General features: G+C 34.5%; 1 protein-coding gene across 3 annotated transcripts in view; it reads right to left on the bottom strand.

Moving 5' to 3' along the window:
* Positions 1-2,127: 2,127 nt before the first annotated feature.
* The window catches only part of Pcdh17 (protocadherin 17), a 94,500-nt gene continuing 69,343 nt past the window's right edge, over positions 2,128-27,284 (bottom strand). For 2 of the 3 annotated variants that reach the window (XM_051160886.1, XM_051160889.1), the window contains 2 exons: positions 17,779-17,862; positions 2,128-3,522 (listed from right to left, as the gene is read on the bottom strand). In XM_051160886.1, coding sequence (XP_051016843.1) covers positions 2,840-3,522; positions 17,779-17,862 — 767 coding nt within the window. In that variant the 3' untranslated portion in view covers positions 2,128-2,839. The remainder of the gene's footprint in view (positions 3,523-17,778; positions 17,863-27,284) is intronic. The other variant, XM_051160888.1, reaches the window with a different exon arrangement.

Raw genomic sequence — 27,284 nt, 5'->3', positions numbered from 1 at the left:
TCAGAGTCCTGACTTTAACTACCACCAACTTGTAAATAAATAATCACTACTCAATCCAGACAATGTATTAAACATCTAACACGAGTAAATCACGGGTGAAAGCTTAGAGTCAATTCTTCCCATATTGGCACAACCAATTCTGAGACTTGTGTGGTGTTTCAATGTTTCAGACACATAACAATACATTGAACCAACTGGTTACTTAGAATTAAGAAGTTTTAAAAAATAAACCTATTCTTTGTGTTGAATTCATTTGCACACTGCTTTAGATTTCACTAAGTGGTTATCTGAATAGTGAGAGAGAGAGGCAGAGCTTGGAAAGACTAAAAGGATATGTTTCTCATCAACTTTCCACTATCTAGCAAGCTAAATCAACTTGTAGTCTCCTGGTAAAAGTAACATCATCGAATAGAGACAACACATAGTAGATACATAAATTGTCCAAAATACGGTGGCAATTGGGTTTCCCATGTAAAAGATACCTTCTTTTCTAATTTAAACATGTTTGGATAATAAGAAGCAAGAGTAGAGCTGTGGGAAGGTTGGGACCAAGAACCAAATGCAGTTCTCCAGGGAATAAGGCTGATAGAAGTCATGCATTCTTACACCCAAAGCAGTTTTGAGAGTGAGGTACAATCTAAAAACTTTCCTGAAATGATGAAAATATTTCTAGCAGATTTCTTAAAATTATAAAACTTAATTTAGTTCAATGTTTGTTTTGCTTTTCCTTTTGTTTCTAGTATAAGGATTTGATGACATTTATGCTGTTTCTACACTGGTTTGGTGGCCAGAAAAGAAGGCACAGAATTCTCTCCCAGTTTGCAAATAATCAGGTTTTTTTTTTTCTGCTCCAGTGCACAAACAGCCTTTATTTAACTCAGCACCACATTTTCCAAGGTATGGGCTCAAACTGTTTGCCATGAAGCTGTTAAATGCCAAAAAAAATTTAAATGCTGAAGGAAAATGTCAATCAAGGCATTTCCCCATCTGCTACTACTTCTGTGAGTGCTAATTTTATTTTTCCCAATTCCTGAAATTAGAATTGTCTTAGCCTCATAAGGAAGTAAGTTGGAAACTTCTAAATGTCACAAGAAAAGGTGCAACCAAATGATGGAGTAACAGGTATTGTTCTCAAAGAACACCAATAAAAGGAGGCAGATGAGCACTGAGATAAAGGAAAATTAGTTTTGTTAAGACCCAGATCTCTTGAAACACAGTACACAATGCATATAACCAGCACTGGTACTACACATGCATCAAAGCATTTGCCATGTTTAGGAATATGATGGGTACACACACCTGAACCACTGAAGATACTTTTGAGAACCAACCAATGTTATGATATCTACATAGGCAGAAGCTTTATGCTACTGAAAACAAGGTGAAGATTTTTCAGGTATTGGTACAAATGTAATTCTTGTGATACAGCATGACTTTAATCAAAGCTTCTACAAGGACTTGCACAGAATTATGACTGACAGATGTATTTTTCTGACCTTTCAGTTATATCCATCAGCTCACTCAAACACATTTTGAACAGAATCATGTACTGTATACTTGGTAGACTATACATTAAACAAGAGACTTTGCTCTGAGGCCCTGCTTCCCACACTCCATGGGGAAAAGGAAGCAGGAAAAAACAAAACTCATAGAGTTCGACAGCTACCGAGGCAACACTTGCCATTTACAATATAAGCCCAAATATTTTTGCAACACAACTATATATTAATTTAATAAAATACACAATATAGCTCTTATACACTCAACAATTTGGCTCATATGCACGGAATCTGCAATAAATCAATAAAAATATGTCATTTGATGTAAACACATTGAATCTTCTTACATTTGCACATTTAAATGGTCATGTAATTTGTTATGTCTAAGACTTTTTTCACTTTTCTGGGCTATTTTAGTGTCCAAAATTCAATAAAACATTTTAATCTTGTTAATTTTCTCTCAGTATTACTACTTAATTATTTCAGAATTGTTCAACTGTAAATCAAACTCATCATTGCTTATATCTTTGTTGGACACTAAAATGCTAAATAGACATTTTTAAGTCTTCAAATTTTCTTTAATGAAGTGAATAGGTCTACATGTGTTCAGGACAACACAGACTATATCTTTTTACATTGAACTTTTATATGACATGAGGTGTCTTACAAATGACCAAGGGTTTTTGTTGTTTTATTTTTTTCTGTTTTGTTATTATTATATAATTTTTTTTTGCTTTCTGACTAATGACATGGAATGGTCTTTGTGTTTATATGCTTGGCAGGTACTTTATACAGAAATGTTTACCACAAATATGTGTTAATGTTTGGTGTAGCTTGGACTACTGCAAGGTCTTTTCAGGACTTTCAGTAGAAGCCTGTGATGTAAGCTAGTAATCCACCACAGATAACAAATATGACCCTGCTTTGTATGGGGTTTATAGGTAAACAGTTAAGTCAGCATCTATCTCGGAGGACAGTCTTAGAGTGATCAGAAATACTTTAAGTCTCACACTGCATACCTTCCTAACAGATTGTCAAAAGGTAATTTGTCTCCTCATCCTCCATTTTCTTCTCTCCATTTTCTTCTCTCTCTCTCTCTCTTTTCTCGTTTCTCCTTAAGCATCATTAATTCTGTCCTAATATAAGTTTGGTCAAAAACCATTGTTATTTCTGTAAAAGAAACAGCAGTGAAAAGAACATACTTGTGGGCACTTCAGATGTTCACTAAAAGCCTTAAAACAGCATTGATCCTTTTCCATCCCTGTAAAATGGGTTGTCACTGGGAGTGATCATTTTCAAATCAACAGAAGAGACAGGAAAATGCCAATGCCTTTTCCCCCTCACTTTCTCACAGCCACTGGGTCATTTCCCCGGCAGTCCTGCAGGAGCTTATCAATCTCTCTCACAACTTCTTCTGCATCCACGGACTCTCTGCCCAGATCTCTGTTGGGGTGATCAAGCTGCTCCAGCACGGCTCCCATCTCGCTGGAATCCCGGCTGGCTCTTGAGTGCACATCTGCAAAGACCCTCGCCATCTGATCCGAAGCCATGAAGGAAGGGTCTCTTGGTTGCTTACTGGGTGACAGATACTGACTGTCAGTGGGCAGGTAGGAGCTGCTTGCTTCAGCTAGGGCCCCAGGCTTTGCTTCACAGCCATCCAGGGAGCCTTTTGTTGAGGTGCAAGGCTCAATGCATGCCTTGGTTGGGCTGCTAGATGCTGAGGGGACCTCTTGGAGGAGAGGGCTCAGGGCACGTTTGGCTTTTAAATAAGGTTTCACATTGGCAATGAGAATAGTGTGCTCTCGCTTGTCTTTTCCAAATGTACAAAAAGTCTTTTTCCCAGTGGGATTCACAGTTTCATAAGTCTCAGTCTCAACATTAGCTTCAACTGTGGGTACAAAGAGATTTGTGCGGTAATCTGCATTTTCAGCCTGATTGGCTGCAGGGAACTGTGGCATCCAACACCTATCAGAATGACCAAGCACTCGGCATTCTTCTGTGCAATTAATGCACTCTTCCGGTTCTGCAAAACAAAAGAGGAAACAGCAAATCCAATCATTAGAGTTTCCTTGACATTTCTACTTGAGGCTGTGATCAGCTCTCAGTGGGCTTGCTTGACCTCTGGTCTCTTAATTAAAAAGGAAAAGAAAACAATAATTAAAACATTTCAGGATGGTTGCATAAACCTGCTGCTTGAGACAATGGTTTTATTTAAGTCTATTCTCTAGATATTAACGAATTCCCATAGCCTGGGAAGAAATAATTGTCAGTGGAATACTGCATCAGTGTAACCAAATCCCCTGCGGAATTTAGCCTTTGTTCTATGAAACCTGTCCTGGAAACATGGAGCTTCAAAAAGAACCTTCAGGATTCATTTTGTAAAAATCAAATAACACGGTAAAGAGTGGATCACACACTTCCATAGTACATTGTAAGCTGATCTAAATTATTTTATCCTTATTTTATTTGTAATTGTTATTTTGGTGACAGTCGTGAAATGAAAGGTTTCCTTTCAGAGTTGACTTTTTCCCTACTGCGAGTGGCAAATGGGATTTTCTATCAGACTGTATTATGAATAAGCTTATCAAAAGGGCATTTCCATGTTTTGTTATATATGCACGTGCATCTTGTAATCAATTTGCTTCACTTTCAGTTTTGTCTTTTGGTGTAAGTAGTTGAAAATTACTATACTCAACAAGTATAGTTCAAAAAAATATTTCATGATTTCCTACTCTAAACAATAATGTTTTCTGTGAGAAATTGTACTTCTTTCTTGGCCAATAGTCATATGGAGATCTATAAAGAATATTTAAGGATTGCTATGTTAAAGATGCTGATGAGGAAATGAAGTAAACTGCCTTTGCAGTGATGGTAGCTATGAACTTCTTATTGACCCCAGTATTTTCAACAGATCTTTGACTTACGTCTCTTCAGTTGTTCCTTTTTCTCTGTGAAGGGTTGATTCGCTTTGTTTATTGATGCATTTTAGATAGGAGACTTTCACTAAGAGAGGAGGATATTTACCATTTACCTCTGTGTGATGGGAATAGAATTCCCTACACATTTAGGAGCCCTAGGGCTTGCCTTTTAATTGATGTGAGATGATCCCTACAAACCTATGGTGCACTCTACAAGGAAAGAGAAGTCTAGAAACAATAAATCTGACATAGGAAACAGCAAATTTAAAATAATTTGTATAGTAACTTTTCAAATTCATAAGAAACATTTGATTTTATATTTAAAGCCCATAGAGATTTTGTCATCAAGCAACCAAACATACCCATGAATATTTTACCACAAGAGATTTTAGCCCTGAAGCAGATAACATTTTATAAAGTATCAGAGTAGCACCTTGCTTGACAACACAAAATATTGTTATAATTCATAGCACGATCAGCTACACATGTGAATTTTTTAATGTACTTAGTTTGCTTGCATTTATTTTAATTTGGTATTTTTAAAAGAAGTATTTTTCTTGGAATAAATGCAGTATTCACTCTTAAATTTATTATGTGCAGCAGGCAAGATTCTTAAGAAGAGGTCTGAATTATGCCCAATAGAGTAGTACAGACTTTGACTGGAAGCTTGTTAATTGCAACATGAATTACAAGAGAAGACCCATAAAACATTGTTGCAAGTCTTACTGTGTATTTAAATAAGAGCTCAAATTAAAATTTATTTTTAATGTCTCGAAGGTTCTATATGGGGTAATTTCACTAATCTGATTGGTCTGAACGGCCATCATATGGCTTCCTTAATCTTTTGTATCTTTTAGAGACACACACTATATCTTAAAATGATTTACAACCAATACACTCTTGTTGAAATACGCCAACAATGGTTTCATATTTCAATATTGACCAGAATTCCATTTCAACTATTTAAATAATCAGCACTGAATGAACTCAACATGGATTAAAGATCAGAGAGATAGACTAATGCAGACTTACGAAAATGTGAATCCACCCTGAATTTGAAACTGCCAACATAAAATGACTGTTTGTGCTCCACTGCTGCACATCTGCAGCTTTTTACTACACTCCTTTATGTCACATCCAGGGTAGCAAATTTGGAGTATTGATTATGATACATTTCAAGCCATGCACCTTGTGATTAGACTGTGATTTGACGCCAGCAGTTCACATACAGTGAGGAAAATCGAAGGGCATTTTTGTATAAACAGCAGACACAATGAGCATAAAGCAAGCTATAACTGCCAAAGTTCAAGTAAGAATTCAGGAGTGGAACCTTCCTGAAAGCATAAATAAACAGACGAATAGGTAAGTAAAGGGAAACAGAGGAAATGGAACAATTGAAAGTAAGGAATGAGAGAACAGTAAAAGGGAGAACAGAAGGAAGAAAAAAAAAAGAAAGTAGGAAAGACTGAAAAGGAGTAAGGAAAGGAAGGAGGCAAAGGTAGAGGAATAGAAAGAGAAGGAGGTTGGTTAGAAGGGCATACATTTAAAACATGGGCACATCAGCTAGGAGAATAAGGGCCCCATGCATCATCCATCCCAACTATTTTAAATCTCCTCAAGTAACCTAAGGGTGTGTAATAAAGAAGAGAATGCAAAATATTCAAACAAGTGTTACAGCTATAAAGGAGATAATCAACTTGTTCTCTCTGTCTCCTAAAGAATAGATACTAGAAAAGACACGTAGAATAATAAAATTACAAAAGTTAGAGAGTGTGGAGGAGCACATTATTTTGATGAGAGTATTGCTATAGATTTGGTGTTTGTGTTATATACAATTAGAGAAGCTGTCAGCAGCAGATCTCACAACAGAGTTTATCTAATCCAATTTACCTTCTGATTTGAGATTACCTAGAAATAATTCCCATTTATTATCACCTTTACTTCAGTACAATATGGTCATCCTTTCAAAGAATGTGATTCTTCCAGGAAAGATAGCAGAGCCCCAAAGATATATGTGGGACAGAGACCGAAGAATTTAAAAAAAATCTGAACATCAATAAACAGAGGCTACAGAGTCTGAACTATTAAGTATCTAATTCAAGGAGACACCTTTTGACAGTCACGAGCTTCAATCCTTTTCTTGGTATTAGGATTACTTTTCAGCTAAATGTGGTGGTGTGCATAAATGCCTATAACCTTATGACTTGGAAGTGTGAGGAAAGAGAATTCTGAATTTCAGGACTGTCTGGATTGGAACTATGGACTGCAGGACATATTGTATACATATATATGTATATAAATACACACACATATGTATATGTGTATATATAATACATTGTATATATATTATATATACACATGTACATATACATATGTGCCATGTAACCAGCACTGAGGAAGATAAAGTAGGAGGACAGCCAGTTCACTGTGGGCATCATAGTAAAATCTTATCTCAAAATGAAAGAATGAAATAACTTAATAAAGATAGAAATGTAAAGAAAAATCAATATGTGCCATTTTAATTGTCACCTTTGTTATTAATGTGAAATCAGTGATTAGACCAACAATTTAACTATATTTAACTTTAATGTTTTATAATTAAACACCATGCAGTTAAGTAATTAGACTTTTAGCAGTCATAGTGAAAAGGTCAGCATTATTTAGCTTTTATATTGTGATTTTAATCTTAGAATGTCACTACATCATTAAACATACATAGTCATTCTTATGCTCAGTGAAAGGTGTTGTCAATTATTGTGAACATTCACACTACAAGTCAAAACATTGAAGACAGCTAGGGTCTGCAAAGGAAAGTGAGTGAGACTTTGTCAATTATAGGTAGTTAGCAAAACTCACGCAATTTCCCAGCTTCTCACATGTGTGCACGTGTATGTGTTTGTCCATCATAAATAAACACTGTTAAATAAAAAGCCTAAAATATCAACTCAGAGTAAATATATTTTATTATTCTTTCCTGTCTTGCTTTTGGGCAAAACCATCACAAATCCTAAGTGTAAAGCTATTCCGTCATCTTCAAAGTGCTAGACACCAGACCTAAGGCAAAAATATTGGCAACTAACTTGTAACCACTTAGGGAAGTGGTAGAGGATATCAAAGAATTCCCTTCCCTTAGTTTCAGATTTACTTTCTACCTCCAAAGTTTGCATGTTCCTGTATCTGAGAAAACACAGCACTTGTAGGAGAGAGAGAGAGGGACACACACACAGAGAGAGACAGAGAGAGAGAGAGAGAGAGAGAGAGACAGAGAGCGGGGGGGGGAGAAATTTTCCAGGGGCAGAGTTTACAAATATGTTCAGTGTTCCACTTTATCTACATATATATGAATTTATAATATCTGCAACACAGATGTTTGAAAACCTGTCTATAAACCAGCGTGTCAGTGAGGAAGTTCTGCAATGCAGTGGCTGTAGGGATAGGTATATAAAACTCATCTGTGTTTTGTGAATACCAATACGATGTTTTTATTTCTTGTTTGTAAACAACTTTAAATAGGAATAGTGTTCTATTACAGCAGAGGCTGGTAGTGTTTCTTAGGACATCTCAAAATTAGTATTGTAACCAAGCAGATTGCTCTATAACTGAAAGCCCATTTTTCATTCTCATGTTACTATTTTTTTTAATTTCCAAAATACCTTTTCCAACATGTAATAATACCTATTAGTTGCCTAGGACAGTAGAATAGGCATAAATCTCTATTTCCTGCTGGCATGGTACTCTTTATATTAATTCTATAGAATCTAAGCACAATGTCCACTTCATATTCTCATCTACTTGCCAATCCTGACAAGACCTTTGACTGCAGATCAGGACATAGAGCTTCATACACTAGCCTGATGCTGCTCCTTTCTGACTGCAGTGCATACACATAAGTGCACACATAAGGGTTTTCTTGCTTCTCTACAAGCAAAAGAAATTGCAATTTCTCCAAATATGTTCTTACATACCAGAGCGAAAAAAAGTCTGATTGCCAACATGGGAATCTTGTCAGAATACACACAGTTCAGTTCAACAAACCTAATAAAGCAGGTTTTCTTTCAATAAGTTGGCATGACTTGCAACACCCTGTGAAATGACACTTTTCTAACATAAGCAGTGTTTCCCCCCTTTCTTAGCTATGTTATTATTCATTTACTTCATTTTGCCATTCTATAAATCCCTATAGCTTGAAGTGATGCTGTGAGTCACTTCAGACAACTGGGATCTTAACAATCTATATCCACACAAATTAATTCCATTCTAGCTTGTGTGCCTCCATTTTTTTAGAGTACTTGATAAAAAATAAACCTGGTTTCACTCTTTCGGCTGATGAGTAGATACATATTTCACTTTTGATATTATTCTGAAAGATGTGAAGAAGAGCTATGTTGCCTCAGTATAAAAAATAATAGTCTGATAACATAGTTGTATTAGATGAAGGGGTTTTGCTTGACAAGGACTCACACAAGTGGCTTGCTTTATTTTAGACACGATTTAATAAGTTTGGTAAATGTACAATGTAAGGTAAATAGAGGATGAGGATGGAAAACTGATAGGAGAAAATGAATCACTTTACTTAGCTACGCAATCTTTTATTCACTGCTTTGTATTTCCTTTGTTTCTTACTTGAACACATGGAACTATGTTGTTTACTAATCAAATGCCACAACTGATTGGTGGTGAGATGTCATCTCGCTTTTTAGCTTTAATGCAAGAAGTAAGTTATCTTACTACAATATACTTCTTATAGAAGGTACCTGTTCACATACCAGTGATTTAATGGGAAAATCTTTCATATTAGAAACAGCGAATTTAATCATTTTATAGTAACTAACCATACATGATAAGAATTTAGAAACATAATTCACAAAACAAAAATATATAAAAGGAGCACTCGTACTTTATTTGACTGCACAACTAATCCAGCTTCCAGACTTTATTTTAGTTGTGGGAAGCCATTCTATCTGCTTTAGATGGGCAGAGAGCCTATTCTGAAAAGGAGGTTATTATAATACCATCAAATAGTCAAACCGTGGCAGCATCGAAGTACCAGTCCTCAAGCGTGCACCTGCGTTGCACAGTGCTTCTAAATGTAATGCCATGGCTGCATTCAGACACCAGAAACCACTGGCCTATATCATTCAAGCGAATCCAATTGCATCTGGGTATTTGGAGCTGCTTGGATCAGTAGCACTTGCTATCTAAAGCACCTGCTTACCTTCAGGGTTAGTTTAAGTGTCTGTGACCTCTTAGACATAATAAAATGCCTATCATGGTGGCAATTTTTGAATATATATTGATAATGCATAGGTAGTGCCCAGAGATGAAGAAAAGTCTAAGATAAATTGAAATGAAATTATGTTATAGAACAAGTACAAAACAACATAAGGAAATTTGGTATGGAAGTATTTGATATATAAAACAATGAGATATTAAGGCACACAGTGGAAATTTACAGCACAAATACAATTGTGTCCCACAGCACACTTCTCTGAGATTATCATTTAAGATTTAGTGGCCCTCCTCCTCAGTCTTTTTAAATAGGCAAAACCATCACCTGGGGCAACAGCAGATGCTTGGAAGTGAAGGCACAGCTAAATAGAGCTGTCTCTTTCCAAACAGGCACCATTAGAACTGGCTTTCAGACTTATTATTGTATTGATACAGGTTGCATTTGCTTTGTGAAAAGGACTCTGCCAGAATTTACAAAAGGAAAACAATACAATCCTATTATTCCAACAGTGAGGTTCTGGTGGTGCATGTGTTGTGTGTTTATTCAATTTCTTTAAAGAGACCATGTTTAATGACTCATTGTGACCAATGTGCTAAGCAACTACTTTGAGTCTAGTTGTTACAACAAGTAGTAGTTTATAGCAAATGAACCACTTTCAAATTCACAAGTTTCTGTAACTTTCGCTTATCCCCACAGAGCTTGAATATCAAGAGAGGACACAGTTTAAATTCTGCATAAAGGAAACATTCATGAACAAATTACATTTTGAACATCAAGGCACAGAAATCTGGAGAATGGTGTATGGATAATATCATGAAGAAATTCATATAAAAGGTGCCATTGATCTTTATTTTAAAGGATAAATAGCATTGCAATGGAGTTTAGGAAGAATGTCTTCCTGGTAAAGAAGCATAAGCAAAAATAATAATCTTATAGAAATGTACAATTCACAAAGATCTATGAGAGATTGGCATTATCTGTTTAAGAATGTATTCTGCATCACCAACCAATAACAAAAATATAACAAAATAACTGTGTTGTTGAAATTAGCCAGCTAGCCTCTGAAAATGGAATAGAGATATTCTTAATAAGATAGTAGACTCAGTACAGCAGGCAATACAGTACAAAGGTGGTTGAGTAGTTGACTGCATATCATTCTTGTATGATTCCTGGATTATCCGAGCCCTCACGGGAAAGATATCAGACAGTATTTACAATAGTTATGTGTACTAAAGGGAGAATAATACCACCAGCATGGTTTTCAGAAGGCTTGCATCACAAGTCTTCTGTCTCTAACAGGAACATGATTCACTGTTCCCAAAACTAGTCTCAGGTATGGTCATTGTGACCCCAAGTCTTGGATATTCAAATTCCATTTTACTCTACTCTTATTTAAAAGGTAGCTTTAAAATCTTAAATTACAAAAATCTGTATAAATTAAGTATAGATTGTGACTGTGCATCAGATAAATGCTTCTTTTTTCTACACCAACTATTATCTTTCTATAATTTCCCATCATCATCACCTAGCTTTCATATATATGATCACATATGTTTAGGAGTAAAAGATTAGTGTAGAAAATGAAGAGCATATAAGAGAAAGATTAACCTCAAATAAGGTAGAATATGAATCTCAGATGGCTTTCCAAAAATATAGATAATTTAAATTCACATGAATAGTTAAATGAAGCTCCTAATTTTTCCAAAGTAAGGACATTCAGTTTCAGATGATGATTTTCCAAATAATTTGCATGGTTCACCATTGTCTGCAAATATTTATTGAGGTTAATATCTTTGCCTTAAGAGATGTCCTACCCAGATCTAGCCAATGGTCAGAACATTCTCCACAGTTGAGTGGAGAATGTGATATGACTTTCTCACGTACTCTGGTGCCTCACATTTGACCATGTCCCCTGGAGGGGGAGACCTGGTGGCACTCAGAGGAAGGACAGTAGGTTACCAAGAAGAGACTTGATACCTTATGAGCATATACGGGGGGGGGGGTTATTACCCCTCTGGAACAGTCATAGGGGAGGGGAATAAGGGGGAAATGGGAGGGAGGGAGGATACAAGGGATGGGATAACCATTGAGATGTAACAAGAATAAATTAATAATAATAATAATAAAAGGAAAAAAAGAGATGATTATGGCGTTTGAGAAAGAAGATGGCATGCACACTTTTCAGTGAGCCTTTAAAGAATACAATCTAATATATACTTCCAAATATGAACACATGAATGTAATAGGAAGAAATGCTAAGTTTACAAGGTTCCAAAGACAATCAGTGATTTTCAGTAGAAATTATTATTTTACATAATTTAGAATCATTCGTTTATGTGCTTGTAATGTAAGCTTCACACTAGTACAGAATCTACAAGTTTTACATAGGGGTCTCTATTACTATGATAGTGCTTAGAGTAACATCAGATCCACTTGTTAAATATCATACTTGTATAAAAACCCCAATGTCTAAAGATAATCATTTTAAATGACAAAACAAAGAAATCTTGTCTGGAAATATTATTCATTCAAATTTGTAGGTCTGAGTACTTTCCCTATGGAAAAATAAGTCAGCAATGCCGCTATTGAATTTAAAACCTATTTTTAAATAACTACCTTGGAATCATTTTAGATTATGGAATTATGGGTATCTGGGAATTAGTGAGTACCTGGCCCACACCTCAGCATGCATATGTGTCTTTTTTTCTCCCTAGGGGTTTCTTAGTGTCCTTTTATTCTCCTGTCTCCCGTGGCAGTCTGTATAAATTGGGCCAGCTTTTCCTTTGTTTGAACTTAGCTGCCTTGGTATTTCACACTCTATCAGAATGCTTCTATCCACATATAAATTAATGTCTTCATAATTGTGGGTTCTTGAAAGGGTTAAGAAGATTCCAAAAGAAACTAATTTATATGCAGTGTGAAACCTATGCTCTGGTATGCAATAGTTAGCAAAAAGCTGTTTAGTTTGCAAGGACAAATTTAAATTCTAGCAACTTATATAATTGTGTGAACTTCAGACCAGAGACTATGTAAATATGCTACTATTCTTTATCTTTCCTGAGGATGCTTTCCGTATGCTTTTATTGCCTCTGTAAGCTAACCCCATCTCTGATAATGGCACTATTTTTGATGACATGGATGAATACATTTAAGATTCAAGTCATCTTCCTAGCAAAGTGGTAATCCTGTAAGGAAGGTCAATAAAAACATGCCTATTAAGCCAAACTCTGTAAGAAGCAAGCAAGATAGTCTTATTAGCGTCTCTCTCTCTCTCATGCCTGGTATCTGATTTCTTTGGGGAAGTACATCTATTTACCAATTTAAATCCTGTTGTTCTGCTCATTTCTCGCACTTCTTTGTTTTCAATTGCTAGAAACAAGTAAACAGAATCAATGTCACATGCGGCATTCTTAAAAAAGAGTTGTCAGAGATGAAGCTAATCTTCTTCTGCTTATTATTTAAGAATCAATCAACACTTTTCAATGAGATGTGGCTTTGTAAAGGATGGATTTTTAAGAAAGATTTTAATTGCTTGGTTTATTTTTTAATGACATTCTAAAATAGACAGAGACAGATAAGATTTCAGCTGCTAAATTAGATGGATATAATTCCAAATGAGCGGATAGATGTCCTGCTCACATCAGTATTTTTAAACTATGCATATGTATGTGTATATATATATATAATAAAAATGTAATTGAGTATTTTTAAAATTAGAAGTAGGAGGTAATATATAAGGAAAAAATAGTTTTGGAGAGACAGTTCCTATAATGGTTTTTCATCTCAACCAAATATAGAAGGAAAGTGAAGCATCCTCCATGGTTGTGTTCCATGTTCATGTTCACTCTCACAACATGTGTAAATCACAAGAAATATGCACCCTAATTGAATACACACTGCCTTATGGGAAATCTTTACAACAGAATGCCAAAATGGGTGGTATCAAAAGATTACCTCACAGTGACGTATGGGAAGTTTGAATCTCAATAACTTCAACTTAATTTCATTAAAACAAGTCACCTGTCATGGGCCAGACGACAACGTCATTATCACTGACACAGAATCAGAAATATTAAAAATGAAAGAGCTACAAGAAAAGAGAGATACAAGAAACTTTCCTATGTTCTTGGAAAATTTTCCTGAAATCATTTGCTGTCAGTACCTGTAAATATGCTACAGGCTTATTGGAAGCAGATGTTTTACCATGCAGGGTTGGGTCATCCCAAGAATGAAAATTTAAGCAAAATCAATAGATTCAATTTCCATATTCTAGAGTAAATATACTGAAATGTTTCTTGTAATGGATTTTACTGGCAAGGATAAGCCATTTTTCTAGTAACAGCTTTAATATTCCGTAATCATTAAAAAAAAATCTGAAGACATGAAGAAGCTAAGCAACAAAGGTCAGGAAACAGAGAAAGCAAAGAGATGTGTCCCAGTGGCCTGGGCTGCTGTGTAAACCCAACAAGGGCCAAAAGCGCAGAGCCAGTATAGGAAGATGATCCCATATATAATGCAGTCCACACATCAGAGGGTATCCGCAGTGGGGTTTTAAACACTTCTTTATCTTAGATAGCACTTCCTTTGATTTAAATGATAATCAACCCAACCACATCCAGAACAAAGAAGAGATGATTAAAGAGAAACATATTTCCCCTGAGTACCAGGAAAACAAACTCAAAATGACATGAGAACATATTTATGTTTTAGATTTGTAATCTCAATCTAATTTTTAAAAAAATCACTCAATTTGACCTCACAGGGAGAATTCTTTAGGATGTTCTTTGTTCATTGAAGCATGTTGTACTTGAGATATTCTTCTTCTAAAACAGAGTGATGTATTTTGCTGTACACACTGATCTTAAATAACTGGACTTATTTATTTTTTAACCTGTTTTTAATTTCCTTGGTACTCACCAAAAGGACATCTTAATTACTCAGTTAGAGTCGAAAGTGTTCCATAATCAGGCTGACACAAAGCCTTAGGCACACAATAAGGAAGTTCCGACATGTTAAAAGTGTTATTTTCTTTGTGCCTCTGTGTCTGACTCTGTCTCTCTGTCTCTGTCTCTCTTTCTGTCCCTTCCTTCCCTCCTTTCCTCCATCTCTTACTCCCTGCCTCTATTCTCTGGTAGAAAATATCTAATCCATAAATTACAAGGGGCACTACATTAGGAAAGTACCAAGGATACTTCCTGCAGCCTTAAGCAAATTCCCATGCAATGTCATAAACACTGCAGCAAACTCTTAATTAAAACCGAAAAAGACTTTAGAAATAAGATTAGAAAAGCCAGAGTATGGACACTACTGAGTACAGATGATGGAATCACAAAAGTTTCTGCTCAAAGAAGATAAAACCTTAAATCTGAATAGTATTCTATCCTTAACTAAAATCCATCCATACCTAATTTATAACCTGGAAGTATGTATATTCTTTTAGCCTATGATTGTCCTGAATAAATTCCCTAGGCCACCTACAAATAGAATATAATTTTAACTATTATATTTGCTAGCTTTCTAATAAACCTGATTTAGTGTTAAATTATTATGTTTATAAAAATGTATATGAGCACGAAAGACACAAATATGGGTATTTGTCATATTATTGAAAACTGGAAAATGGTATCAGGTTAGCAGTCGTTGGTAAGTAGAAACTTCCAGCCCAGTTTCCTTTGTTTACTGAGTAAGAATATTTTATTATTGAAAATAAATATATTTACATATACCTCCTAAAAATAAGTGATTTATTATTTTACTTAAAAACTTTTTACATGCACAACTTATATTATTGCTTATACAACAGAAAAAGTGTTAGACTTGTTGTTGCTTGGTATCCAGAAGAGAGTACACCATGCCCTATAAACATCTACATTTCTAATTTCTCAACTTCTTGTTTAAAGTGAGGTTTATTTCTCATGAAACTCATACATATCCACCTGTGTATTTTAATCATCTCCACATTACTTCAAATGTCTAAGAACCTATAAATGCTATATAAATAGTGGTCCTAACTTTTATAGTTAATGATGACAAGAAAAATGTGCATATTCAATTTAGATACTTTTTTCTTCAGATACTATTTTACCTGACACTGGTTAAATATTTCTCTAAAACCTTTTAATACAGTTGGCTAACTATACCTGTATAAATGTTTTATTTGTACAATAATAGATATTTTAACAATAAAGTGCTTCTATTTTATTACTTTATAACATTAGATCATTGATTATCACATGTGTGATACTTTTGTCATACTTGAGAAAAACATGCAGATGTTAAGAAAGAGTTATATTTAGTAAACCTCCAAAACTATACTCTAAGCTGGTTTTATTACATAATATATGTTAATGGATGATATCTGCAAGCTCCGCTATGTTGATTATCTTGATACTTTCAACAACAAACTACAAGTATTGGGAATCAAGATAACTTTAAATTTGCAACATAATTACCACTCAGTAAATACTACTAAGTATAAGGCATATATATACTTATGTATTCACTCTCTATAAACATAAAATTCCTATACCAAATGGAAATGAATGGAAAGGATCTTGACTAAAGGCAAAAGTATAGAACTATCCAGATATAAAAATAAAGTTTCTTCTACCTAACCACAGTTTTGTGTTTCTTAGTGCTCAGCCAGCTCTAAAATTCAAATGGATCAATGGTTATGTCTTTGAATATATACCTTCTAGAACACACGATATGCACTTGAACAGAAAGTGAATACCGGATCAAGAAATAAATATATATAAGAACACAGGGAACAAACTATGCAGATTTGTATTTTGAAAGCTAAGAATATTTTTGACACATCCATATTATCTGTACAATTAATTTGCACTAGATTTAAAAACAAAACTTTGCTTTTCGATTTGCCAAAATTAATCCTGCTTATGAAAATGAAAAAAATTACGTAGTTTGTTTATGTGTGTGGGTATGCATACAAACCTGAAATTTAAAATTTAACCTAAAGTCACCAAGTGAGAGACAAGAATAGTTTTTCCCACTTCACTATTATCCATATAAGCTTTTTTTCTTTACATCTTATCTCCAATTTCCATTCATTTCCACACAGGATATAAGGCAACCTTTTCTCAATTTCTGGCAAAAGCTAAGCAACACAAATAACTGTAACAGTGATTTGTAGATTGCTGGAGTATACTTTCATATTTTTCAGCACAGCAACAGCCTGATATAATCATTTTCTCCAATGATGTGGCTTTCCTGTATGCAGAGATTAAACTACTCAGAGGGCGATCAAATATGAAATGCATTCAAATGATTCAAACCGAGATTTTACAAATCCAGACACACATATATATATATTATACTATGGCAAGCTAAGACTTCTTCCTATGCCCCTTCCTGCTTTTCACTCAGCATGACCAGCTACATCAAACCTCAGTGTGCTCGGATTATCTACATCACATTCAGAGTACGCTCAAGGATTATAATATATTGACAAAATGCCTCATCTTCAGAGGATTGTGAGGTTGTCCTCTGCCAGCTATTAAAATTCATATGAATTAGGCTCTGCTCTGCCTCTAGGAATTCATATTAGACTGGTATGTAAAGAGTTTTTTAAAGCAGTACATAGAAAACCTCTAATAAGTTCTCATAAAAGAAACCTTATCTAAGATGACCTGCAGAAAGACAGAAGAATTCAGGGACTTGGAAAACAGAGTTCTTTATACTGTGACAGTGAAGTCCTTCATTCTAGACCTAGTACACAACATTCAAGTCTCTCTTTGCCCAACAAACTACTCCAGTACATCAATTTTTCCCCCTGGTCAAATCTTATCCTCCTTACAATGTGACCTGTAGAATTTACCTATATATAACTGCCAATGGCCCACTAAACTCATCTAAGTACGTACAATTAGCAACAGAAATCCTGATTTCACACATTATTCTTGTTCTTGCCTCAACTCCACCGTATATACAAGTCTTCCTGAAGTACTAGTAAGGCCAATGTAGTATTAGCAGCACATAACTACAATTTTTCCTTTAATGAAATAAGGTCCCCATTTCTGCATGGCAAATGCACAGTCACATGAATGCCATCATCTTACAAGTAAAATTCGGATCACAGAGAAGAAAGCTAGCAGATGAAGAAATTGCTCACCTGGAGGAAGCGGATCAACAGATTGAAGTCTAGTAGTGATGGTGTGTAGGGTGAGGATAGCAAAGGAAAGCAAAGTCGGGAATGCTTGAAAAATAAAATATTTTTAGTTAACAAATAGAAAGACCAAGTGGGACAAAATGGGCCAACTGAATCATGAATCCTTCCTTATCTATTTGATTTTTTAAATTATATTCCAAAGAATAATCAATTCCTAAAAAGCTATAGTCATTGACAATTCCTCAGTTACATAAGACATAGTCTTCCTATGAAATCTTACTTTAAAGGAGATTTTCATTTCAATGAGAAGGAAAGGAGTACAAAGTATCTGCCAGTAACTCTTAGTCAATGGAGAACTTTATCAGTACAATGATATGTCCATTTGTTCATATAAATAATTTTCTACCTGAATGAATAGAAGATGCAAACCAGCAAATAACTAAAATTTAAAGTCCAAGCTCTTCTGTAACTCACCCAGACATCAAGTCTTATTCACAATGTTCCCTGAATCCTAAATATTAGTAATATAATACAGATTGTCTGAAGTCCAAACATATATTATATACAATTTAGTTTTTTACTGGTGAATTAATATTTAAGTATGTATTTACTTTAGTAATTGTTATCCATCAATACAATAATCTATATTCTCAAATACATAAAATATATTTATTTATAATATCTACTATATATTTTTGCATTTGATCTTAACCAAAAGGCTGAGAAATGATCAACTACTTAGTTCTAATTTGCAATGAATATCTCTTCGAGCCAAAACATATAACATAATATGATATAATACTTAAATTACATATGTATAAATTTTGAATGTAACTTTTAGTTAAATGTGAAAAGAATAACAATACAAATTTACTGAAATAAAACATTTTTCTCTTTGATATTTTTCCTTTTGTTTTATAAGCCTCTGACTTAGGTATATCATGGGCGTGTATAATTGATCTACTTCCTAGAACAAAGAAAAAAAAGAACATTCTGTTTTGCATTTGTATTACTGAAATGTGCAATGAAGATGCAGAATCAATTGCTGCCTAAAAGGCCTGCCAGAAACGAAAAAGGAAAAATAAATGCCTGCTGGTGAGCAAAGGTAACCTCATTTTTAAAACAGTCTCATTTTCTTAGCTTCATGACTAACTTCACATCTGTGGCTGCCCCTCCCTTGGAGTGAGAATAGGCAGACTCTAAGGTAAAGCTTGTTGAGTAGTTCCTAAGAGCTCAACCATTTTGTCATTGTTGCTCTATACATATTTCATTATTCTCCTCTACCCCCTGCCCATTTCATGTTTAATTTATGTGTTTTTCTCCTACTCTTAAAGCACAGCTACAACAACAGATGGGACATCTGAAGTCTTCCTCAATCACATGTATAAATGTGACATTCATTACAGTAAAAGAAACATAGAATCTACAGAATAAAGACAGTATCAAAGTATTTTCATTGCAATTATCACCTTAAATTTTTGAAAGGACATTAGAATTACTTCTAATATAAACATAAAAGGAAATGTGTGAAGTCTGTGATATTCATTAATTTTAACAACTATTAGAAATAGTAACATTTCTGTATATGGTTCAGTTTCCTTATATTTTAATGCTATGAACCAGAAAATGAACTTGTTTTCTAGCTGATGACTCACCAGTCAATATCTAATGCATAATGCATTTTAGATAAAGTCAAAGTACTGTATAGTTTTACAATAGCATAAGTAGAGCAGCATAAAGTATAGACCAACTTCAATTAGCAAAATTCAGTGAGTCTATGGCTGCACACTGAGTTCAAAAAAAGTCCTTCAAATTCATTTCCACTCAGCACTAGTTCATAGGCACATATTCAGAAATAGGGTCTGTATGGATGAAATTCTCTAGGATGAAGTGATACTAGGTTAAAGTTTGTCTAATACAAAAATTGTCATAAGAAGGCAAAGCAGGCACATAGGCAGAGAGATCTCAGAGGAACCATAGGAGCAGACATTAGAAGTAGATCTGAGATTGCTGATAATCACCAGAAGCTAGGAAGAAACAAAAAAGAGTGTCTGAAAGATTATGGCCCAACTAGTTCCTTAATTTTATAGGTATAGTCTCTGTTTCTCTGAGATCTTACAAACTTGATTTAAGATAACCAGTACCATCCATTGGGTAGATCTTGGTAGGAGTTAAAAGTTTACTGCATGTATTGTCCTTGGCTGGTGCCATAGTTTGAGCAGGACCCGTGGGCCCAGATCTGCCCATCATAATGATCTTCCTGTAGGTTTCAAGAACCCTCTGGATCCTTCTACTTCCCCATACTCACACGCTTCTCTCACCTAGAGTCCCAATAGGATGTCTTCCTCTCTGTCCCACTTTCCTGGTGTGTGAAGACTTTCTTGGGACATGCCCCTTGGGCTAGTGTCCAGACATAAGTGAGTATACATATTTGACCACGTCCCCTGGATGGGGAGGCCTAATGGCACTCAGAGGAAGAATAGCAGGCTAGGAAGAAGAGACTTGACACCCTATAAGCATATACAGGGGGAGGAAGTCCCCCTCAGTCACAGTCATAGGGGAAGGAAGTAAGGGGAAAATGGGAAGGAGGGAGGAATGGGAGGATACAAGGAATGGGATAAGAATTAAGATGTAATATGAATAAATTAATAAATTATATTTTTAAAAAAGATATCCAGTACCAACACTTTGCTACAGCAGCCCTTGTAAACTAATACTGCCCCTATCAAAAGAAAAATGAAGTCATTAAAGAAAGAATGAAAAATATTTATAGAAAGGAAAATGGTACAATTAGGTACTGCAAAGTTAAAAGATGACAAATCTAAAGTAAGTGCATTTTTCCTATGCAATGATTCCCAAATCCTTTGGCCAAAGAGTTAAGAACGCATGCTACTCAAAACTGATAAGACCAGATACAACAAATGAAAAGTTAATCTTTTTTTTCTGAAATCACACAAACGCATTGACTTAGAGATTGTCTCCAACTTATGATTATTCAACTTAGGTCTCTTTGACTTTATGAGAATGAAAAACTAACATGATTCCAGTAAAAAGAACTTTTCTATATTTTCATCTTTTTGTGAAAACGATACATGTTCTGATGTTCTCTTAAGGACTCACAGCTCCTGTTTAGCCACTTAACTATAGGGGAAGTCCATGGTAACAGGCAAGACAATGCTGCTTAGCAAAGATGACCAGTAGGTGAGATGAATTAAGTTATGCTCACATACACTATTTTCAGTTTCAGGATGGACTCAGTAAGTGCAACCACAAAGTCCAGGAGGCTTACTAAGATCCCTTCTTAAAATATCTACACACTATTGGCTGCTTTTGCTTGCTGTTTCCTAAGACTACTGAAGATTCCCTCTTTTTCTGATATTCTGTTTGAAATTTCTGGAAAGGACAGCACATCTGTAGTTGCACAAGAAGGGACAGCTTCTCTTAAGGTGTTTCTTTGCCCTGCATTATTAAATAAAATTTGTAACTAAAAATATTTGTACACCTAGGTGTGGTTATTTTTATTAACAACTACAACAACTAAGACACTAATCTTTTATGATTTATGCAATATATATTTGCAATGTTCTTTCTAGTCTCCAACTCCTCTCAGGTTCTGCCCCTCTACCCACCAAAAACAATGTCTTTTTCTCTATTTAAAAAAGAAAAATAAAAACAAAAGGTGAAAGAAACTTCTAAGAAACATGGAGACCTTTTATATTGGCTAACTACTCCTGAGCATGTTGCCTGGCCTGAAATGTGGTTGATACATACAGTGTCACTCCTTTGGAAAGTGTTGTTTTCTCTCCTAAAGCATCTATTGATTGCAAATCGCATCTTGCTCGGTGTGGATCTTTTGTTTCCACCTCTCTTTATCTATGCCGTCGCTTTGTCTTGCTTGAGTTTGTTCAGGTCTTGTGATTTCTATCACAGTCTCAATGAGTTCAAATATGGGTCTACCCTATCTTGTCTGGAAAGTGTTGTTTCCTTCAATTGAACCAATAGCCCTGGATCTTACTAAGCCGATTTATTATCTAGACTATTTCTTTTTGAATATATATATAAATGTATTACCATAGAGTTTTTCCTCGTATATACCGAACTTTAATATATTCTGTGAAAAGAAAAAAGATAAAATGTCAAAAAATAAAGTTTTAAACTAAACAATAATATAGGAAAGCTGGAAGGGATTTATAAGGATGGTGTTGTCAAATGGGGGAGGAGAATTAAGGAGGACATGAATGACTTTAACCACAGTACACTACATACATGTATGAATTTGTCAAGGAATATATAACTTTTAAAAATCGAGTTAAAGCTTTCAGTCTGTTGTGAACTAAAGTAAAACATATTATTTTATTACAAATTTACATATAATATTCACCTGCCCTAGTAAGTGCTGAGTCTCAGGATCAATTATCAATTCATAAAGTTATATAATAGTCCTTTAAGTGATTGAACCCAGTGATGTTTTAAATGTAATCACAAAATTTAAATATTCACTTATTTGTGCACTTGTTATTTTTAACTGCATGTGTATGCACTTATGTAAGTTTATGTGCATCGTGAGCACACAGGTCGATGTAGAAGCCAGAATAGGATATCATAACTCCTGCCGTTGTAGTTACCGGCACTTGTGAGGCACCATTTGCGTGATGAGAACTGAACTATGGTTCTGTGCAAGAGCAATAAGCTCTCTTAACTCCTGGTCAATCACTAGCATCCCCAAAATAGTATTTAACACATGGATGCAATAAAATGTGACTTCTGTTTAATGCTACTGTTCATAGTAGAATGACTCTACCACATGATAGCAGTGTCCTTATGTGATTACTCAAAATCCACTTTACTGTAGCATATTAAGTTACCTCTGCAACTTCACTTCAGATAAGGTTTTTTCTGAGGTCTCTGTCTACATCTTTTATTTTAGTAGTTTGTGAATAGGGATTTGAATCAATGAGGCCATGTTTTACAATAAAGAATCGATATTAAATTATATCTAATACTTGTCTATTATTCATTGCAATGACCCAGAATATAATGGAAAGTTAGATTTAAATTTTTGCATTATATTTAAAAAATAAATAAAATAAAAATTTGCATTATAGCAACTATAATCTAAGGTAGAACACTTAAAACGTTTTTGGTTTTCTACAGAATTTCTTTTGTCCACTAGGCTGCTTTAGTGAGCAGATTTTGTTATCTGTAATACTTTCTAGAAAGTCAGGAAGACATAAAAAGCCTTGTAATCATTATTGTCCTTGACAATGGCTACGAAGTAAGTAGAAATTACTGAAACCCTTTCACTTTTATCTCAAAACAAAATGTCACATTGAAAAGTTCAGATTGGGTTGTGATTAAATTTCAGATACTACAAACACATATAACTAAATTCTCATTTGTTTAGTCTTGAAATCAGAGATCAGGTACCTATGGATGAAAATATATCCACCAAGGTCAGAAACAAATCTTATTTGAAGTTTTCATTGTGAATTTCTCTAACTGTATAACAATAGCAATAACTGTAAGTGAAAAATATTTACAGCAGCTTTCATAATAAGAGAGAACGCAAACAATGCTAAGTTATGTGATCAAACATAGAAACTTTGTAGATATTCCACAATTAGAGAAGGATTCTTTTCTGGAGAGTGTTCATTATTCTGCTTTTGTAATTTAAGTACATTTTTACTACATAATAAAAATATTTTACTATGTAAAAAGTGAATGTTAAATAGGCTTATATATTAGTTTTAAAAAGCATGCTAAATTCAGACTGTAGTTAAATTAGAATGCTAAATACAGTATTCTAACTAGCTCAAGATAATTAAATAAATCCTAATAACAAAGAGCAATGAAATAGTGTAGGTTTTATTAGCCTGTCCTTAGAACTTTTGTAACTTGTGAAACACAAAGCATTTACCTCAATGAAGACTTTATTTTAAGTCAAGCAACTTATAGGTACTACAGTGTTGGGCTTAAACATGCACTGATTAAATTGTACCTTAAATCAAATTGGTATTTTAAAAGTTGATAGACCTAACAAAGAAAAAAAATCTACCTTTGTTTAATGTTGGTAGCCCTATCAAAGAAAAATATCTACCTTCTTTCAAATTAACTTCTTGGCCAACAGGTATATGTTCTTTAAAAGGCTGAGCATTTTCTCTTTTTTTTTCCTTTCTTTTATTTTATTAATTTATTCATATTACATCTCAATTGTTATCCCATCCCTTTTATCCTCCCATTACTCCCTCCCTCTCATTTTCCCCTTACTCCACTCCCCTATGACTGTGACTGAGGAGGACCTTCTCCCCCTTTATATGCTCATAGTGTATCAAGTCTCTTCTTGGTAGCCTGCTATCCTTCCTCTGAGATAACAAAGGTCGAGCCTTCTAAACATGGGTTGATTCTTCCAATTATGAACTGTGGTAAAATTAAACTGAAGAGAGAAAAAATGGAGACAGGCAGAACACACACATATATTCATGTGCACTTTCTTACACACCCTTCTGTAGGAAAAGTAGAAAAAAAGGCCAACATCATGAGGGAACCTGTAGTGTCCAGACCTGTGTCATTTCCAATAGATTTGCCTGTCTGCCACATTGTAAATAGGCTGCCAGCCCCAAGGGCTTGGGATATAAAAAGGACATGTAGAACAGAGGAGCATTCTTTTATGTAACCATGTGCCTCACTTGTATTTAACGCAGCTGTAACATTTATATTTGTTGCACATGAGTCTATATATTTATTTCATGTAGCTTATTGAAATTTGGTGCATATAGAATATTTATGATTAGTCCATGAGGATCACATATATCTGGTGCATGGGTGTCATATATTTGAATGAATGTTGTTCATTCATATTTGGACCACACTGGTCTTTCTATTTAGTGTATATGAGTCACCTGAATGTCAAAGTTGCTTGTTCTCTCACATGCAGATGCATTGAATATTGTTTAAGTCTTACAGTATATAATGAAGATTCTTGAGGCTTTAGACTCCTATATTTTAGCTCAAATGTCCAAACCTGGGTATTAGATTTTCATAATTATGAATAAATAAATTTTAGATACATTTGGAATGAGACAGATTAACTCCTGGCAACACCCAGCCTACCTCAAGGAAGATGATGAGCATTGAAAAACCTCCTTATGAAGGTGGCTTCAATAGTGGCAAACAAGCCACTGGGGAAAATGTTCTGGTTTCTACCACAGACAGAATTCTTCCTGAAAACTGGCAAGCTTGGATGCAGGCAGAATTGATGGACAAACTCTGCCGAGACAGGGTAAGCAAGTCTTCAATAGTTCCTTCCTGACTCACAAATATGTCTGTCAGAAATATTGGGCCAGAAGGCTGAAGATGGTGATGCTCCAATGCTATAGAGAATTCTGGGTGACTGTTCAGGCAGCAAGCCTTCTCTGTCATCTTCTCATTTGGAAAACTGCTAACCAGCACTTCCTGTATACTCAGGTAATTAATTTTATTCTTTCTCAAGTCTCTGATGGGGTTGAAGACCAGATAGTTCAGTTTTAGAATTAATCTTAAGATGTGTTTATGTCTAGATAGATGTTTTAAGATGATAATGATGAGATATAATAGATATTTATTTTCATTCAGAATTTTAGACTCACCATGATAGGAAAGATGTTTTCTTTAAGGCTGCCAAATACAAATAGCCAAAACACTATGAATGTAAAACATATATATATATATATATATATATATATTTGCTTGCTTTGTGGTTCTCTTGTTGTAGGTAGTTTATATATGTATAATAATATAAGTGTATATGCAAAAAGTATTTAGTAAAAATTTGATAAATTCATAATAGCCAGATCATGGAAACAGCCTAAGTGTCTCTCAGTAGAAGAATGGATAAAGAAACTGTGGTACATATACACTATGGAATACTACTCAGCTATTAAAAACAAGAAATTCCCGAAATTTGTGGATAAATGGATTGAGCTAGAAATTATCATAATGAGTGAGTTAACCCAGAAGCAGCAAGACTTAAATGGTATATACTCACTTACATCTGCATACTAGCCCAAGGGGCATGTCCCACCAAAGCCTTCACTTACCAGGAAACTGAGACAGAGGGGAGGACATCCTATTGGGACTCTACATGAGAAAAATTAGCAATAGTATTAGAGAAAAGCAGGTGGAGTTTAACCAGGTTCAAAGTTTTACTCCATGTGTTCTTGATGGAATCCCAAAAGCCCTATGTTATTTTATCTTCTTATTTATAAAATGGGGAAATTCATTCTCATTTGCTTGTATTGAAGAAATAAATTCATTTCTGCAGAGCCCTCAGGTTGGAATTTGGTGATATCTAGTATTAATTTACTAGGCCACAGGAAGAATGGCATATCGATGCAAATACAAGATAACTCAGATAAACCCTAGCTGAATGTAAGCCATTGTTTGCACAAAAATTATTAAAATAAGGAATGGATCAATTTCTCCTAATTGTCAAAATGATTGACAAGAAAGGAAAACTGAAAAGTATAAGAATGGGAAATGCAGTTGACAAGGGCCATACAAAGTAGAGAAGCCGAAGGAATTTAAAATGTGTGTCAATTTTACTATGAGATTTTTGTTCTCCACCCTCTTTTAATATATAAAACAGGCAGTAGAAAAACAAAATACTATAACAGTGAAATTTGGTAAAATGTGAAAGATGATGCTAGCTGTTCTTTCTAACAACATTTTTAGTATTATATATTCAAATTTTTAAAAAAGGAATTCTATAAGACTTCAGTTCTGAAAGAAAATTATAAAAGAGATGTGTTTTGCTTTAACATAAAATTCATTATCTGCCAATCATTTTAAAAGCTCAATGAGATGGCAAAACAAAATAAGGACATAGAATTTATTTTTTAATTAAATTTTGTGGTTCAACTGCTACCTTCAGAATTGTTTTCATTGAGCTGTATTAGTTTATCTACATCAACTTCCCGTGACAGGATGAATTTTCCCATACAAAGAATATTTTTAGGTAAGGATTTATTATATATTTTCCACACATGCTTGGTTAATGTCAACAAAGCTCAAAAAAATAATAAATATTCATTTCTACAATGTACTTTTTTTTAGTCTCTTAAAACGAATATACCTATCTAAGTCTCATCCCTTGAAGCTATTGTTTCTTTGACTCTCAGAGGGAAAGCGTGATTGTTCATATTTTATCAAGGAGAGGCAGCTTTTGATGCAATGTAATAGAATGCCTATTTTCCAGTTAAGAATATTGAGTTCAGGTTAGTTAATGGGAAAACAAAACTGGTTCTTCTGAATCTTCTTTGCACTACCCACCGTCAACCTTTGTATGTCCCCCTTTGGTTCACTTCAGTGCAGTAACCTAAAACAGGGTGTATGCATAATGCTTTGTTGAAACCAGTAAATTATCAGAAGTTAGGTATTTAAAAGCCCTGCCAGGACAATAGTTATAGAGGTTTTCTAATGTGGCTGTAGCACATGGTAACTCTGTCCTAAGACAAAGATAAAGCAGATTAGCA

This window comes from Acomys russatus, chromosome 18 (genome assembly GCF_903995435.1).
Source record: "Acomys russatus chromosome 18, mAcoRus1.1, whole genome shotgun sequence".
Classification (NCBI taxonomy): domain Eukaryota; kingdom Metazoa; phylum Chordata; class Mammalia; order Rodentia; family Muridae; genus Acomys; species Acomys russatus.
Note: the sequence above shows the minus strand (reverse complement) of the source record. Positions and strands in the feature narration are given on the sequence as shown.